The 16,497-nt window shown below is 41.4% G+C and overlaps 2 protein-coding genes and 1 pseudogene across 2 annotated transcripts in view; 1 reads left to right on the forward strand and 2 right to left on the reverse strand.

Annotated features, from left to right (window-relative positions):
* The window catches only part of LOC146661737 (uncharacterized), a 275,594-nt gene that overhangs the window by 147,696 nt on the left and 111,401 nt on the right, over positions 1-16,497 (reverse strand). The gene's annotated exons all lie outside the window — the stretch shown is intronic.
* Positions 1,935-15,098, reverse strand: LOC146661753 (uncharacterized). Its single transcript, XM_085418315.1, has 6 exons — positions 15,035-15,098; positions 14,815-14,927; positions 13,694-13,875; positions 5,793-5,949; positions 5,349-5,399; positions 1,935-2,146 (listed from the first exon to the last, which is right to left on the reverse strand). Exons 1-6 carry the CDS (start codon positions 15,081-15,083, stop codon positions 2,063-2,065), a joined length of 636 nt encoding a protein of 211 aa, XP_085274441.1. The 5' UTR covers positions 15,084-15,098; the 3' UTR covers positions 1,935-2,062.
* Positions 8,673-10,437, forward strand: LOC146661754 (serine/threonine-protein kinase pim-3-like; annotated as a pseudogene).

Genomic DNA, 16,497 nt, shown 5'->3' on the forward strand with positions numbered 1-16,497 from the left:
TGAACAGATCTTGAAGAAAAAAAACAAAACAAAACATACTTTTCTTTTCTCTTCTGATACTATTGAATGATCCTAACAGAAAAAAACAGAGTTAACACTGACTTAATAAAAAAGTGTTATATTTTATCTCAGATAAACTAGTCAGTGTTTATTAGTGTTTGCTCAACTAGAAGTCTTCATAGTAGCATCCACACATCAAGTCTTTAAACAAATAATGAAAGGATAATGAAAGAAAGTTTAATGTGAAATTACTGAATTATATGAAATGCCAGAGTGTTTTTCTTTAAACTACTTGCCTTTTAGTGATGTCACTAAAAGGCAAGGTTCTAATGTTGTGTTGCCATAGACTCCGGAGTTTACTTTTAAAGCTCACTTACAGAACTGACTTATACAGCTTAGTTAGAAAAGTCAAGCATCCAGACATTTGAAGGACTATTCACTCATTAAGGTGACATTTTCTATTTTAAAAATTAAGATGAAAAAGGAAACAAGAAAAGTTACGACTGAGGCAGATAAGAAAGATCCAGGAGATCAAAGTAAGTAAAAAATAAAATCCCCTAAATAACAGAATGTACATTTCTAACAATGTTGAGGCTCTGTGTATAAAATGATTCATTTTTAGAGGATTTAAATCCTGGTTTTGATTGAAACTAACCTGAGTGCAACATGTCTAATCAAAGAAAGGTTACTGGGGCACTTTGTCTTTTGGTAAAATAATGTGACAAGTTTATTCTTGGACTGAGCAGTGAAAACAGAGCAACAAGTGTCATCAGTATCTAGACTTAGTAGACCTAGTATGGTCCACTCGTGTTGGTGTGTTTTTTATCAAAAGGATAAACTTGTTATTATATTGTAAGCAATACTAATTTAAAATTCAATGACATCAAAATCCTTCTAGTCCTGATGTCGAGCGCTCTTTTTCACTAATGTGTTGTTGTTGTTTATAGATTGTAAGAGCAGGATGGCTAAAAGAAAGGCCAGTCCTGAAAAAACGACCCCCATAAAAAGAAGGAGGGTCACTGAGCAGGCTGGTCCTTCCACCAGCTCAGATGCTCATGTGGTCGGGGGAGTCAAGCGAAAGGTCCAACAAGATGAAGCGGGGACAACCAATACAGCAAAAAAGCGTAAACTTCTTGAGCATGTGAGCGGTGACAAGGGGCAGGCATCTTCCTGGTTGGACACTGGTAAAGGTAGGCTAATTAGTTGAGTGAGGGGTAGATTAAGTGTACATCTGGTTGCTAGTTTGAAGATATTAGTGTTTGGGAGATATTTGTGTCTATTATCTAATAAGCTGATGTGCTTTTGGTGTTTTCCACATCTGCAGACTGCAGCATAGAGATTTCAGAGAGCTGCAGTAAAAACAAAAAGGCTGGCAAAAGGAAAGCTGCGGGAGACACCAGGGACCCACCTAAGAAAAAGAACGTGGACCAGGACAAAACCAAAACCGTTGCCAAAAAGTCAGTGGCTGAACAGAAACGTAAGTAGCAAGCAGCTTAGCTTTTATATTCAGGTGAAGAGCAAAATGAACATTTAGGGTACAGCAGAGAGTAATTTGTGTGACAGCTGTAGTAAAACCCAATTTGTGTTTGTCTGTTTAGGTGACTTCCAAGCAAGATACGTGGAGGAGCACCGGCTTGGAGAAGGAGGCTGTGGAGCAGTGTTTGCTGGCTACCGCATAAAGGATCATTTACCAGTAAGTGTTCAGATGGTGGTAGTAAGACAGGCAGTAATGCAGATAAGGGATAATATCGTAAGCTGAGATGTATGCTGTTTTACACCTTTAATGATGTCATACTGAGGAAATGCTCATCAATGCCCTGTGTCTTTTAGGTGGCCATCAAACACATCCCAAAGGGGAAAGTGTACTGCAAAGTGAAGGTAAATGTGCAAGACTTGAATTGTTTTTACATTAGTGGATTGCATGCAGCGTTCACCTGTGGAACGTCTGTGCCTCATCATCCACTTTGTTGAAATATTTCAGGATGATAACGGGAAGAATGTGTCAGTGGAAGTTGCCATCATGCTGAAGCTTGCAGCTGAAGCAGATGGATCAGTGGAAACATCAGCCCCAGTGTCTCTGTTGGAGTGGTTTGACTTTGGCAGAGAGCTGATCCTGGTGATGGAGAGACCTGTCCCCGCTGTGGACCTGGATAAATACATAGAAGAAAATGGAGGATTTTTGCCAGAGGACAAGGCCAAGGCAAGTTGACTTGCCTTAGAAGAGTCTTAGACTGTACATCATTCAATCAAAGCACAGAGTATTAGAGAAACATTAACCCATTGATTGATTATTGTCTTTTTCATCGTTTCCAGATAGGGCTGGGCTATATCATACCATTCACGGTAATACCGGTGTAATTTTGGGCAACGATAGGAAAATGAAATATCGCGCTAGAATAGGTAAAACGCGCATGCGCAGTGCCTATGTTTACATACGCAGTTGGCGGTGACGCAGAAAGAGAAGAGCAAAAGTGGATCGTTGAATGAAACGGATGAACCAGAACTGGTTTGTAAAAATGCTGCAACTTTAGTGGTGTGGAACTGGTTTAGCTTTCGTCCGTCAGATACACAACAAAGCACGATTTTTGGTAGCGCATGCTAGCGGGCCGCCGTTATTACCGTGTTGTTTGGAAAATACGGCACACTTAAAATCAATCCTTTGATTTTTCTGAAACTCGACAGTGCCCCTTATAATCCCGTGTGCCTTATGTATGAATTCTGGTTGTGTTTACTGACCTCAAAACGATTTTATGTACACGGCGACTTTGCTAAGCTACAAAGCCGCACCGCTCGATGGATTGTCGGAGCATTACGGCTATCGTAGGCAGGCGCCTCGCGGAGTGATACGTACTGCACCTCAACGTGATATTACCGTATTGTGTGTGTATAACCTCTTTTTAAGCTTTGTGGATATTTTACATGGTTATGCTGAGGATATGTCGGCCAATTTCCACTGGAAATGCCTTTTGGTTAAACTGTCAGCGAGGAATTTGCATTTGCACTGTTACATTTTTATATAACTTTAATGCACATAAAAAAAACAGCTGCTTGTTTAAGTGAAAATACATTTATGGGGTTTTTTGCACTAATAAAGTTGTGGCGTTGTAAAGTATTTTGTCTAGTGTCAGTTATATCGTCAGTTATATCGTTATCACAACTTTTCAAATGTATATCGTGATAAATATTTTTGGTCATATCGCCCTGCTCTATTTCCAGGTCATTCTGAAGCAGCTGGTTGATGCTGCGAAGCACCTGGAGGATAAACACATCTTTCACCGGGACATCAAGAGTGAGAACATTCTAATTGAGACCGGCTCAGATGTACCGCGTGTTCGTATCATCGACTTTGGACTGAGCTGCTTTGTTAAGGAGCAGTCGCAGTACCGCGTCTTCTATGGTAACATATTCTGCTCTTGCTCTTCACAGATGTCACAATTTTCGCCTTTTGTTTTAGAAGAAATTGCAATTGTGTCTGTTTATTAGGTACAGAAATTTACTCCCCTCCCGAGTGGTACGGGCGCAGTTGCTACAGGTGTGGACCCACCACGGTATGGCAAATGGGAGTGGTTCTGTACGAAGCGCTTCATGCCGGGGACTTTAACACCACGAGCTTCCTCAAAAAGCGCCTGAAATTCAAAAGACATCTGTCCAAAAGTAAGAAAACGTCACACTTCAAGACTGACTGATGGCTTGGACCACTGGAACTATCATCTTCATGTTTTTTCTCTTTCCTTTCTTTCCAGACTGCCGGGATTTCTTGGACGCGTGTTTAACCAAAGTCCCGGAGACGCGGCCGACGCTGGAGGAGCTACAGCATCACACTTGGCTGAGATAAGCCTATCACACACACACACACAAACACACACAATTCAGACGTTATCATTTATGTGTGATGTATGAATTACCTTTCTTTTTTTCAGGAAATAATTTTTTTTAATTGGCCCACTTTAAATTTCAGTGTTTTGGAATTCCTGTAACCCCCCCCCAGCCATCCCAGGAAAGGGGATCTCTCTTTGAATGGGCTTTCCCGAGGTTTCTTCCCGTCAGTCTGGCCCCCCCAGGGGAGTTTTTCCTCGTCTTCATAGAGAGCTTGGGCTGGCTCAGGAGCTCCATCAAAACTGTCTTTATTTAATTACTCTAATGTAATCATATACTTTAAAGTAATCAAATAAAAGACAGTAAAAATCTGAAGACTTGAAGTAAACTTCCATTAAAATAAAACTTGTTTAATTCATCTTTGCTGAGGATACTGTGTTATTACTATTTCAAGGATTATGTCAGAACACCGGATACTGGTACCCATCCCTACCCATCACTAGGGAACAGAACAAACCAGACATCAATTACAACAAAAATGACACTGACCCAGCCAGCATGACTCGTCTGCCTTAAGAAATGTTTAGCAATATTACAAATTGGGTGATATGCCTTAAAGTAGCTTCTCATGTGTTCAGCATTGTCAAAGGCTACATTTTAATTAAAACCACAATCTAGTAATGTTCTGTCTTTAACCTTCCTAATTTGTTTTTTGTCCTAACCTAATACTAAATTGCCAGTGAAAACAAAAGTTACATAAATAAAGAAGAGTAAAGAAAATTACGGTCTTTTTTTATTGTAACAGTTTACCAGTGTACAGTTTGGTTTGTGACATATCTATCTAATAGACTCCAATTTGTGCATGTAAATGGAGAGTCCTCTTCACACACTAAGGTTAATTATGGAGTTCCACAGGGTTCAGTGCTAGGACCAATTCTGTTTACATTATACATGTTTCCCCTAGGCAGCATCATTAGAAGACATAGCATAAATTTTCACTGCTATGCACTGCTGTCCATGAAGCCAGATAACACACACCAATGAGTTACACTGCAGGAATGTCTTAAAGACTTAAAGACCTGGATGGCCGCTAACTTTCTGCTTCTTAATTCAGATCAAACTGAGGTTATTGTACTCGTCCCTGAAAAGTTTAGAAATATGGTATCTAACCAGATTCTTACTCTGGATGGCATTACCTTGGCCTCCAGTAACGCTGTGAGGAACCTTGGAGTCATTTTTGACCAGGACATGTCCTTCAACGCACATATTAAACAAATATGTAAGACTGCGTTCTTCCATTTGCGCAACATCTCTAAAATTAGAAATATCCTGTCTCAGAGTGACGCTGAAAAACTAGTTCATGCATTTATTGTGTGAATGTGTGTGTGAATGGGTGGATGACTGGATATGTAAAGCGCTTTGGGGTCCTTAGGGACTAGTAAAGCGCTATATAAATACAGGGCATTTACCATTTATTACTTCCAGGCTGGACGACTGTAATTCATTATTATCAGGATGTCCAAAAAACTCACTGAAAAGCCTTCAGCTGATCCAAAATGCTGCAGCAAGAGTCCTGACAGGGACTAGAAAGAGAGAGCAGATTTCTCCTGTTAAATCCAGAATTGAATTCAAAATCCTGCTCCTCACATACAAGGTCTTAAATAATCAGGCCCCATCTTATCTTAATGACCTTGTAGTACCATATCACCCTATTAGAGCACTTCGCTCTCGCTCTGCAGGCCTACTTGTTGTTCCTAGAGTATTTAAAAGTAGAATGGGAGGGAGAGCCTTCAGTTTTCAGGCCCCTCTTCTGTGGAACCAGCTTCCAGTTTGGATTCAGGAGACAGACACTATCTCTACTTTTAAGATTAGGCTTAAAACTTTCCTTTTTGCTAAAGCATATAGTTAGGGCTGGACCAGGTGACCCTGAATCCTCCCTTAGTTATGCTGCAATAGACGTAGAGTTACACACTTACTCTCTGTCCCACCACTGCATTTACGGCTGCATTTCCAGGGATGTTGAGTTCAGCAATGACCTTTGGCCTCTGCTCTTTGAGATAGAGCATGAAGGCATTTGGCGGCTTCTTGACGTATGGCCCATCTTCATCCTGCTGGGCTGGGCACTTTCTTTTTCTTCAGGAATAAAACACAGAGTAAGAGCACATGTTAGCACTGTGTACAACTGTGAGGGAAGCAGTTCAAAAACACGAGACAAGCTGTAAAACTGAATGAAATCAGGCACCATTAATGGATCATTACAATAATTCCTGCAGACATCTGCAAACAAATGACAGATACTTGCAGATCAGTGAACCAAAGCAGCCGAGCAAACTTAGTTTGGAGTGGAGGTGTTAGGTGGAGGAGCAGGAGTGACATACTCATACATCTGTACACCGTTCCTACACAGATGAAGGGAGACATATGAGATAACAGGAAGAAGTTATGAATATAGAGATGTTCAGCAGCTGTGTTCACTCCAGTGTTTGTGTGTTTTACGTACAGTACTCCAACAGGACGCAGGTTCTGGAGCACACAAAACACACAACAGGTGACGAGACAAGCTGCAATACTATCATCTATCCACTAGGTGGAAGAATTGATCAGTAGAAAGAGGAGATGTGCTCAAAACGACATTCATACATAGATTTATTCTTCTTAGTTAGTCTTAAGAATTAGGATTCACTGACAGTGAAGAAGTTTCAGACGTGCACTCGCGTTTCCCCTTTTGCCTTTTCCTGCTCCAGCCAAGTCCTCCGCCTGCTCGACATCTCTCCTATTACCTTTTATTACGCTTGCACTCATGCCTTTGCCTTTCACCACTTCAAAACTGCGCCTTCTTCAATATTACCTTCATATGCTCGCTTTGCTTTTCGCCTTCCTCACTACACTAAGTACCATTTTTTAACGCTGTGTACTCACTCTTGCTAAGTACATGTGAACAGATCTTGAAGAAAAAAAACAAAACAAAACATACTTTTCTTTTCTCTTCTGATACTATTGAATGATCCTAACAGAAAAAAACAGAGTTAACACTGACTTAATAAAAAAGTGTTATATTTTATCTCAGATAAACTAGTCAGTGTTTATTAGTGTTTGCTCAACTAGAAGTCTTCATAGTAGCATCCACACATCAAGTCTTTAAACAAATAATGAAAGGATAATGAAAGAAAGTTTAATGTGAAATTACTGAATTATATGAAATGCCAGAGTGTTTTTCTTTAAACTACTTGCCTTTTAGTGATGTCACTAAAAGGCAAGGTTCTAATGTTGTGTTGCCATAGACTCCGGAGTTTACTTTTAAAGCTCACTTACAGAACTGACTTATACAGCTTAGTTAGAAAAGTCAAGCATCCAGACATTTGAAGGACTATTCACTCATTAAGGTGACATTTTCTATTTTAAAAATTAAGATGAAAAAGGAAACAAGAAAAGTTACGACTGAGGCAGATAAGAAAGATCCAGGAGATCAAAGTAAGTAAAAAATAAAATCCCCTAAATAACAGAATGTACATTTCTAACAATGTTGAGGCTCTGTGTATAAAATGATTCATTTTTAGAGGATTTAAATCCTGGTTTTGATTGAAACTAACCTGAGTGCAACATGTCTAATCAAAGAAAGGTTACTGGGGCACTTTGTCTTTTGGTAAAATAATGTGACAAGTTTATTCTTGGACTGAGCAGTGAAAACAGAGCAACAAGTGTCATCAGTATCTAGACTTAGTAGACCTAGTATGGTCCACTCGTGTTGGTGTGTTTTTTATCAAAAGGATAAACTTGTTATTATATTGTAAGCAATACTAATTTAAAATTCAATGACATCAAAATCCTTCTAGTCCTGATGTCGAGCGCTCTTTTTCACTAATGTGTTGTTGTTGTTTATAGATTGTAAGAGCAGGATGGCTAAAAGAAAGGCCAGTCCTGAAAAAACGACCCCCATAAAAAGAAGGAGGGTCACTGAGCAGGCTGGTCCTTCCACCAGCTCAGATGCTCATGTGGTCGGGGGAGTCAAGCGAAAGGTCCAACAAGATGAAGCGGGGACAACCAATACAGCAAAAAAGCGTAAACTTCTTGAGCATGTGAGCGGTGACAAGGGGCAGGCATCTTCCTGGTTGGACACTGGTAAAGGTAGGCTAATTAGTTGAGTGAGGGGTAGATTAAGTGTACATCTGGTTGCTAGTTTGAAGATATTAGTGTTTGGGAGATATTTGTGTCTATTATCTAATAAGCTGATGTGCTTTTGGTGTTTTCCACATCTGCAGACTGCAGCATAGAGATTTCAGAGAGCTGCAGTAAAAACAAAAAGGCTGGCAAAAGGAAAGCTGCGGGAGACACCAGGGACCCACCTAAGAAAAAGAACGTGGACCAGGACAAAACCAAAACCGTTGCCAAAAAGTCAGTGGCTGAACAGAAACGTAAGTAGCAAGCAGCTTAGCTTTTATATTCAGGTGAAGAGCAAAATGAACATTTAGGGTACAGCAGAGAGTAATTTGTGTGACAGCTGTAGTAAAACCCAATTTGTGTTTGTCTGTTTAGGTGACTTCCAAGCAAGATACGTGGAGGAGCACCGGCTTGGAGAAGGAGGCTGTGGAGCAGTGTTTGCTGGCTACCGCATAAAGGATCATTTACCAGTAAGTGTTCAGATGGTGGTAGTAAGACAGGCAGTAATGCAGATAAGGGATAATATCGTAAGCTGAGATGTATGCTGTTTTACACCTTTAATGATGTCATACTGAGGAAATGCTCATCAATGCCCTGTGTCTTTTAGGTGGCCATCAAACACATCCCAAAGGGGAAAGTGTACTGCAAAGTGAAGGTAAATGTGCAAGACTTGAATTGTTTTTACATTAGTGGATTGCATGCAGCGTTCACCTGTGGAACGTCTGTGCCTCATCATCCACTTTGTTGAAATATTTCAGGATGATAACGGGAAGAATGTGTCAGTGGAAGTTGCCATCATGCTGAAGCTTGCAGCTGAAGCAGATGGATCAGTGGAAACATCAGCCCCAGTGTCTCTGTTGGAGTGGTTTGACTTTGGCAGAGAGCTGATCCTGGTGATGGAGAGACCTGTCCCCGCTGTGGACCTGGATAAATACATAGAAGAAAATGGAGGATTTTTGCCAGAGGACAAGGCCAAGGCAAGTTGACTTGCCTTAGAAGAGTCTTAGACTGTACATCATTCAATCAAAGCACAGAGTATTAGAGAAACATTAACCCATTGATTGATTATTGTCTTTTTCATCGTTTCCAGATAGGGCTGGGCTATATCATACCATTCACGGTAATACCGGTGTAATTTTGGGCAACGATAGGAAAATGAAATATCGCGCTAGAATAGGTAAAACGCGCATGCGCAGTGCCTATGTTTACATACGCAGTTGGCGGTGACGCAGAAAGAGAAGAGCAAAAGTGGATCGTTGAATGAAACGGATGAACCAGAACTGGTTTGTAAAAATGCTGCAACTTTAGTGGTGTGGAACTGGTTTAGCTTTCGTCCGTCAGATACACAACAAAGCACGATTTTTGGTAGCGCATGCTAGCGGGCCGCCGTTATTACCGTGTTGTTTGGAAAATACGGCACACTTAAAATCAATCCTTTGATTTTTCTGAAACTCGACAGTGCCCCTTATAATCCCGTGTGCCTTATGTATGAATTCTGGTTGTGTTTACTGACCTCAAAACGATTTTATGTACACGGCGACTTTGCTAAGCTACAAAGCCGCACCGCTCGATGGATTGTCGGAGCATTACGGCTATCGTAGGCAGGCGCCTCGCGGAGTGATACGTACTGCACCTCAACGTGATATTACCGTATTGTGTGTGTATAACCTCTTTTTAAGCTTTGTGGATATTTTACATGGTTATGCTGAGGATATGTCGGCCAATTTCCACTGGAAATGCCTTTTGGTTAAACTGTCAGCGAGGAATTTGCATTTGCACTGTTACATTTTTATATAACTTTAATGCACATAAAAAAAACAGCTGCTTGTTTAAGTGAAAATACATTTATGGGGTTTTTTGCACTAATAAAGTTGTGGCGTTGTAAAGTATTTTGTCTAGTGTCAGTTATATCGTCAGTTATATCGTTATCACAACTTTTCAAATGTATATCGTGATAAATATTTTTGGTCATATCGCCCTGCTCTATTTCCAGGTCATTCTGAAGCAGCTGGTTGATGCTGCGAAGCACCTGGAGGATAAACACATCTTTCACCGGGACATCAAGAGTGAGAACATTCTAATTGAGACCGGCTCAGATGTACCGCGTGTTCGTATCATCGACTTTGGACTGAGCTGCTTTGTTAAGGAGCAGTCGCAGTACCGCGTCTTCTATGGTAACATATTCTGCTCTTGCTCTTCACAGATGTCACAATTTTCGCCTTTTGTTTTAGAAGAAATTGCAATTGTGTCTGTTTATTAGGTACAGAAATTTACTCCCCTCCCGAGTGGTACGGGCGCAGTTGCTACAGGTGTGGACCCACCACGGTATGGCAAATGGGAGTGGTTCTGTACGAAGCGCTTCATGCCGGGGACTTTAACACCACGAGCTTCCTCAAAAAGCGCCTGAAATTCAAAAGACATCTGTCCAAAAGTAAGAAAACGTCACACTTCAAGACTGACTGATGGCTTGGACCACTGGAACTATCATCTTCATGTTTTTTCTCTTTCCTTTCTTTCCAGACTGCCGGGATTTCTTGGACGCGTGTTTAACCAAAGTCCCGGAGACGCGGCCGACGCTGGAGGAGCTACAGCATCACACTTGGCTGAGATAAGCCTATCACACACACACACACAAACACACACAATTCAGACGTTATCATTTATGTGTGATGTATGAATTACCTTTCTTTTTTTCAGGAAATAATTTTTTTTAATTGGCCCACTTTAAATTTCAGTGTTTTGGAATTCCTGTAACCCCCCCCCAGCCATCCCAGGAAAGGGGATCTCTCTTTGAATGGGCTTTCCCGAGGTTTCTTCCCGTCAGTCTGGCCCCCCCAGGGGAGTTTTTCCTCGTCTTCATAGAGAGCTTGGGCTGGCTCAGGAGCTCCATCAAAACTGTCTTTATTTAATTACTCTAATGTAATCATATACTTTAAAGTAATCAAATAAAAGACAGTAAAAATCTGAAGACTTGAAGTAAACTTCCATTAAAATAAAACTTGTTTAATTCATCTTTGCTGAGGATACTGTGTTATTACTATTTCAAGGATTATGTCAGAACACCGGATACTGGTACCCATCCCTACCCATCACTAGGGAACAGAACAAACCAGACATCAATTACAACAAAAATGACACTGACCCAGCCAGCATGACTCGTCTGCCTTAAGAAATGTTTAGCAATATTACAAATTGGGTGATATGCCTTAAAGTAGCTTCTCATGTGTTCAGCATTGTCAAAGGCTACATTTTAATTAAAACCACAATCTAGTAATGTTCTGTCTTTAACCTTCCTAATTTGTTTTTTGTCCTAACCTAATACTAAATTGCCAGTGAAAACAAAAGTTACATAAATAAAGAAGAGTAAAGAAAATTACGGTCTTTTTTTATTGTAACAGTTTACCAGTGTACAGTTTGGTTTGTGACATATCTATCTAATAGACTCCAATTTGTGCATGTAAATGGAGAGTCCTCTTCACACACTAAGGTTAATTATGGAGTTCCACAGGGTTCAGTGCTAGGACCAATTCTGTTTACATTATACATGTTTCCCCTAGGCAGCATCATTAGAAGACATAGCATAAATTTTCACTGCTATGCACTGCTGTCCATGAAGCCAGATAACACACACCAATGAGTTACACTGCAGGAATGTCTTAAAGACTTAAAGACCTGGATGGCCGCTAACTTTCTGCTTCTTAATTCAGATCAAACTGAGGTTATTGTACTCGTCCCTGAAAAGTTTAGAAATATGGTATCTAACCAGATTCTTACTCTGGATGGCATTACCTTGGCCTCCAGTAACGCTGTGAGGAACCTTGGAGTCATTTTTGACCAGGACATGTCCTTCAACGCACATATTAAACAAATATGTAAGACTGCGTTCTTCCATTTGCGCAACATCTCTAAAATTAGAAATATCCTGTCTCAGAGTGACGCTGAAAAACTAGTTCATGCATTTATTGTGTGAATGTGTGTGTGAATGGGTGGATGACTGGATATGTAAAGCGCTTTGGGGTCCTTAGGGACTAGTAAAGCGCTATATAAATACAGGGCATTTACCATTTATTACTTCCAGGCTGGACGACTGTAATTCATTATTATCAGGATGTCCAAAAAACTCACTGAAAAGCCTTCAGCTAATCCAAAATGCTGCAGCAAGAGTCCTGACAGGGACTAGAAAGAGAGAGCAGATTTCTCCTGTTAAATCCAGAATTGAATTCAAAATCCTGCTCCTCACATACAAGGTCTTAAATAATCAGGCCCCATCTTATCTTAATGACCTTGTAGTACCATATCACCCTATTAGAGCACTTCGCTCTCGCTCTGCAGGCCTACTTGTTGTTCCTAGAGTATTTAAAAGTAGAATGGGAGGGAGAGCCTTCAGTTTTCAGGCCCCTCTTCTGTGGAACCAGCTTCCAGTTTGGATTCAGGAGACAGACACTATCTCTACTTTTAAGATTAGGCTTAAAACTTTCCTTTTTGCTAAAGCATATAGTTAGGGCTGGACCAGGTGACCCTGAATCCTCCCTTAGTTATGCTGCAATAGACGTAGGCTGCCGGGGATTCCCATGATGCATTGAGTTTTTCCTTTCCAGTCACCTTTCTCACTCACTATGTATTAATAGACCTCTCTGCATTGAATCATATCTGTTATTAACCTCTGTCTCTCTTCCACAGCATGTCTTTATCCCATCTTCCTTCTCTCACCCCAACCGGTCGCAGAAGATGGTCCCGCCCCTCCCTGAGCCTGGTTCTGCTGGAGGTTTCTTCCTGTTAAAAGGGAGTTTTTCCTTCCCACTGTCGCCAAAGTGCTTGCTCATAGGGGGTCATATGATTGTTGGGTTTTTCTCTGTATCTATGAAGCGCCTTGAGGCGACTTTTGTTGTGATTTGGCGCTATATAAATAAAATTGAATTGAATTATCTGAGGAAGAAGCAGAGTTGGTTTGTTTCCAGCTGAAATCATCCAGGCTCAGGAATTTGAATCGATCCACATCATTTCCGCTTGAACTAGAGAACATGAGTGTCGACTTACATTTGGTCTGTGAGACACATGTCATAGTGACAGTATTTGGGTTAATATGGCATTACTCACCCTGGTCGCATTTCTTCAATATCAGGCACCAAGTTCAGGAACTCGTTCTTTGCAGCCCGCGCAAGGTAGGAGGTCTCCAGAGTGGGAACCATCGGGAAGTTTTCACAGTCTGAGCAGGAGGGACTGGAGGCACGTGAGCTGTTCTCAGGGGTCCTTTAACACAAATCACACCAAGTTAGAATCAAATGGATAACCTGTCAATAACCGTTTGCAGATCGAGGTCAATGTTCCTAAAAATATGTTTACTTCTGGCCCATGGAGCCACAGCGCGAGTCCGAGAGAGAGGGGCAGGTAGAGGAAGGGGTGAGGGTGGCACTGCTGAAGCTCGTCACGGATGGATCACGTCCGATCGGTGAGATGAGAGAAAGCTGAAGTGAAACAACAGCAGGATGAGGTAGACGTCAATATAGGAACTCCCTGATGTGACACAGAAAGGCTATTTTTTTATTTCTTTGTATTATTTCTCACCTTGCAGTCACTGATGCTGTTCACCAGCTGGTTGTATTCAGTATTGAAGGTGTGTGTCAGAAGGCGCAGGCACTACAACACAACAGGAACAAGACCGAGCAGAGAAGGAAGAAGGCAGCAACAAGAACGCCCACTAAGCCCACGTTTTTCTCACCTTGGTGGCCAGCTCCTTCTCACGCTTTCAAAGGTGGTGCTGGAGATCTGCGAGGAGGCGGAGGTGGACGTGGACAGAGTGCTGGAGCTCACGCTGGGGGACAGAGACTCACTCAGGGACTTGGTGGTGGGAGCTGTTCCCACGGGAGCCGCCACTCCCAGAAGGTGACGGGTCTTTTCCACCTGGAAGAAAGATGGGGGCTAATGTGAGGTAGGGAGAAGAGGGGACGTTAGTCATGTAAAGGCCATAGGTGAGGGTAGGGACGTAGATCGACCGGTAAATTGAGAGCTTCGCTTTTACACTCAGCTCCCTCTTCACCACGACGGACCGGTGCAGCGTCCGCATTACTGCAGCTGCAGCCCCAATCCGTCTGTCGATCTCCGGCTCCCTTCTCCCATCACTCGCGAACAAGACCCCGAGATACTTGAACTCCTCCACTTGGGGCAGGAACTCATCCCCGACTCATCCTATATTTCCGTTTTTATATTTCTAATGTTTGCCTTGTTTTCTTCACTGTCTGGTCTGCCTCTGTCTTGCCTGTATGGATGCATTTACACCGAAATGTCCCCAACAAAGGATGTTTTAATTCACCACTATTCCAGTGAAACACGAGTCTCCCATCTTCCTGCTACCAGTCTGGAGTTTTTGTTCACCAAAGCACACACCAACTTCATACTGACGGACAGATCACTGCCCTTTTGCCGCCTTGTCTGACCGTGTTTTGTGGCTGTGGTTCACTTCACCTCACTCTTCCCCATTCTTGTCATTAAATCAGGCTGTTCTGCAACCATGGCAGCCATTCACTCTATGGCTTTATTCATGGTGTATTTTACCCCTTCACCAAAGGCCGTTCTCGTTTCCAACATTATATTTGCAGTGTTCGTCTATCTATCAATATCTGCGGAGTATTTTTTTTTAACGAGTATCCTATTTTCTAAAGCACAGCATGTAAAGGGTAGCTCGGTTAGCAGGATGCTAGCATGTAGCGCTTAGTGAGACACGCCTCAGACGAGTTGAGCAAAGACCCCGTCTGTGTACTTTATACGTGAGCAACGGATTTAAATAAAATTAAGGTTTCAAAAGACAAACTTGAAGATAAAAAAATATATATATATACTCACCGGAGAGCCGCCAGGGTTTGCCGCTGCCATCTTGGCGCTCCTAAATTCAAAACTGCCTCTGCAGTCAGGCAGGGGAGGCGTGGAAATTGTCTTTGAGTTAGTCAAACGTTTTCCTTAGTTCGAGTAGATGATAAAAAAAATAATAATAATAAATGGGATTTTAAGTAGGACTAGGCGTTCTGTAATGATCTCTATTTAGGAGAAAAACTTAATCACTCACCTTTAAACAGCTCTCTTTTAGGAGACACGCTGCTGGCTAACGGTGTCATGTGATCAAACAGCGTAATTTAATTGGCTGAGAGCCACTCGACTCGATCTGGTGCTGATTGCTCTGGCTTGGGTCATTAAAGTTCATCACTTTTGCAGTTGAATTTTTGCAGGTGAATTTTTTTCAGGTGAATTTTTGCAGGTGAATTTTTTTCAGGTGAATTTTTGCAGGTGAATTTTTGCAGGTGAATATTTTTGCAGGGAAATTTGGAGGATAAAAATTCAGTGTCATAAATTCAATGTCTAAAAATACTTGAATTCTGATGATACTATATTTCTTCCATAGCTCTCTCTTTCTAGTCCCTGTCAGGACTCTTGCTGCAGCATTTTGGATTAGCTGAAGGCTTTTCAGTGAGTTTTTTGGACATCCTGATAATAATGAATTACAGTCGTCCAGCCTGGAAGTAATAAATGGTAAATGCCCTGTATTTATATAGCGCTTTACTAGTCCCTAAGGACCCCAAAGCGCTTTACATATCCAGTCATCCACCCATTCACACACACATTCACACAATAAATGCATGAACTAGTTTTTCAGCGTCACTCTGAGACAGGATATTTCTAATTTTAGAGATGTTGCGCAAATGGAAGAACGCAGTCTTACATATTTGTTTAATATGTGCGTTGAAGGACATGTCCTGGTCAAAAATGACTCCAAGGTTCCTCACAGCGTTACTGGAGGCCAAGGTAATGCCATCCAGAGTAAGAATCTGGTTAGATACCATATTTCTAAACTTTTCAGGGACGAGTACAATAACCTCAGTTTGATCTGAATTAAGAAGCAGAAAGTTAGCGGCCATCCAGGTCTTTAAGTCTTTAAGACATTCCTGCAGTGTAACTCATTGGTGTGTGTTATCTGGCTTCATGGACAGATAGAGCTGGGTGTCATCTGCATAGCAGTGAAAATTTATGCTATGTCTTCTAATGATGCTGCCTAGGGGAAACATGTATAATGTAAACAGAATTGGTCCTAGCACTGAACCCTGTGGAACTCCATAATTAACCTTAGTGTGTGAAGAGGACTCTCCATTTACATGCACAAATTGGAGTCTATTAGATAGATATGTCACAAACCAAACTGTACACTGGTAAACTGTTACAATAAAAAAAGACCGTAATTTTCTTTACTCTTCTTTATTTATGTAACTTTTGTTTTCACTGGCAATTTAGTATTAGGTTAGGACAAAAAACAAATTAGGAAGGTTAAAGACAGAACATTACTAGATTGTGGTTTTAATTAAAATGTAGCCTTTGACAATGCTGAACACATGAGAAGCTACTTTAAGGCATATCACCCAATTTGTAATATTGCTAAACATTTCTTAAGGCAGACGAGTCATGCTGGCTGGGTCAGTGTCATTTTTGTTGTAATTGATGTCTGGTTTGTTCTGTTCCCTAGTGATGGGTAGGGATGGG

This window comes from Rhamphochromis longiceps, linkage group LG9, assembly GCF_057381845.1.
Source record: "Rhamphochromis longiceps isolate RC_006_pf linkage group LG9, R_longiceps_female_GT1.1, whole genome shotgun sequence".
NCBI classification, from domain to species: Eukaryota; Metazoa; Chordata; class Actinopteri; order Cichliformes; family Cichlidae; genus Rhamphochromis; species Rhamphochromis longiceps.

Excerpts from the sequence above, each read along its gene's own strand:
- LOC146661753 (XM_085418315.1), bottom strand. The coding sequence starts at position 15,083 with ATGACACCGTTAGCCAGCAGCGTGTCTCCTAAAAGAGAGCTGTTTAAA. Across the intron at positions 14,928-15,034 it reads TAAAAGAGAGCTGTTTAAAG|GAAAACGTTTGACTAACTCA; the intron begins GTGAGTGATTAA and ends ACTCGAACTAAG. Across the intron at positions 13,876-14,814 it reads CAAACCCTGGCGGCTCTCCG|GTGGAAAAGACCCGTCACCT; the intron begins GTGAGTATATAT and ends TCTTTCTTCCAG.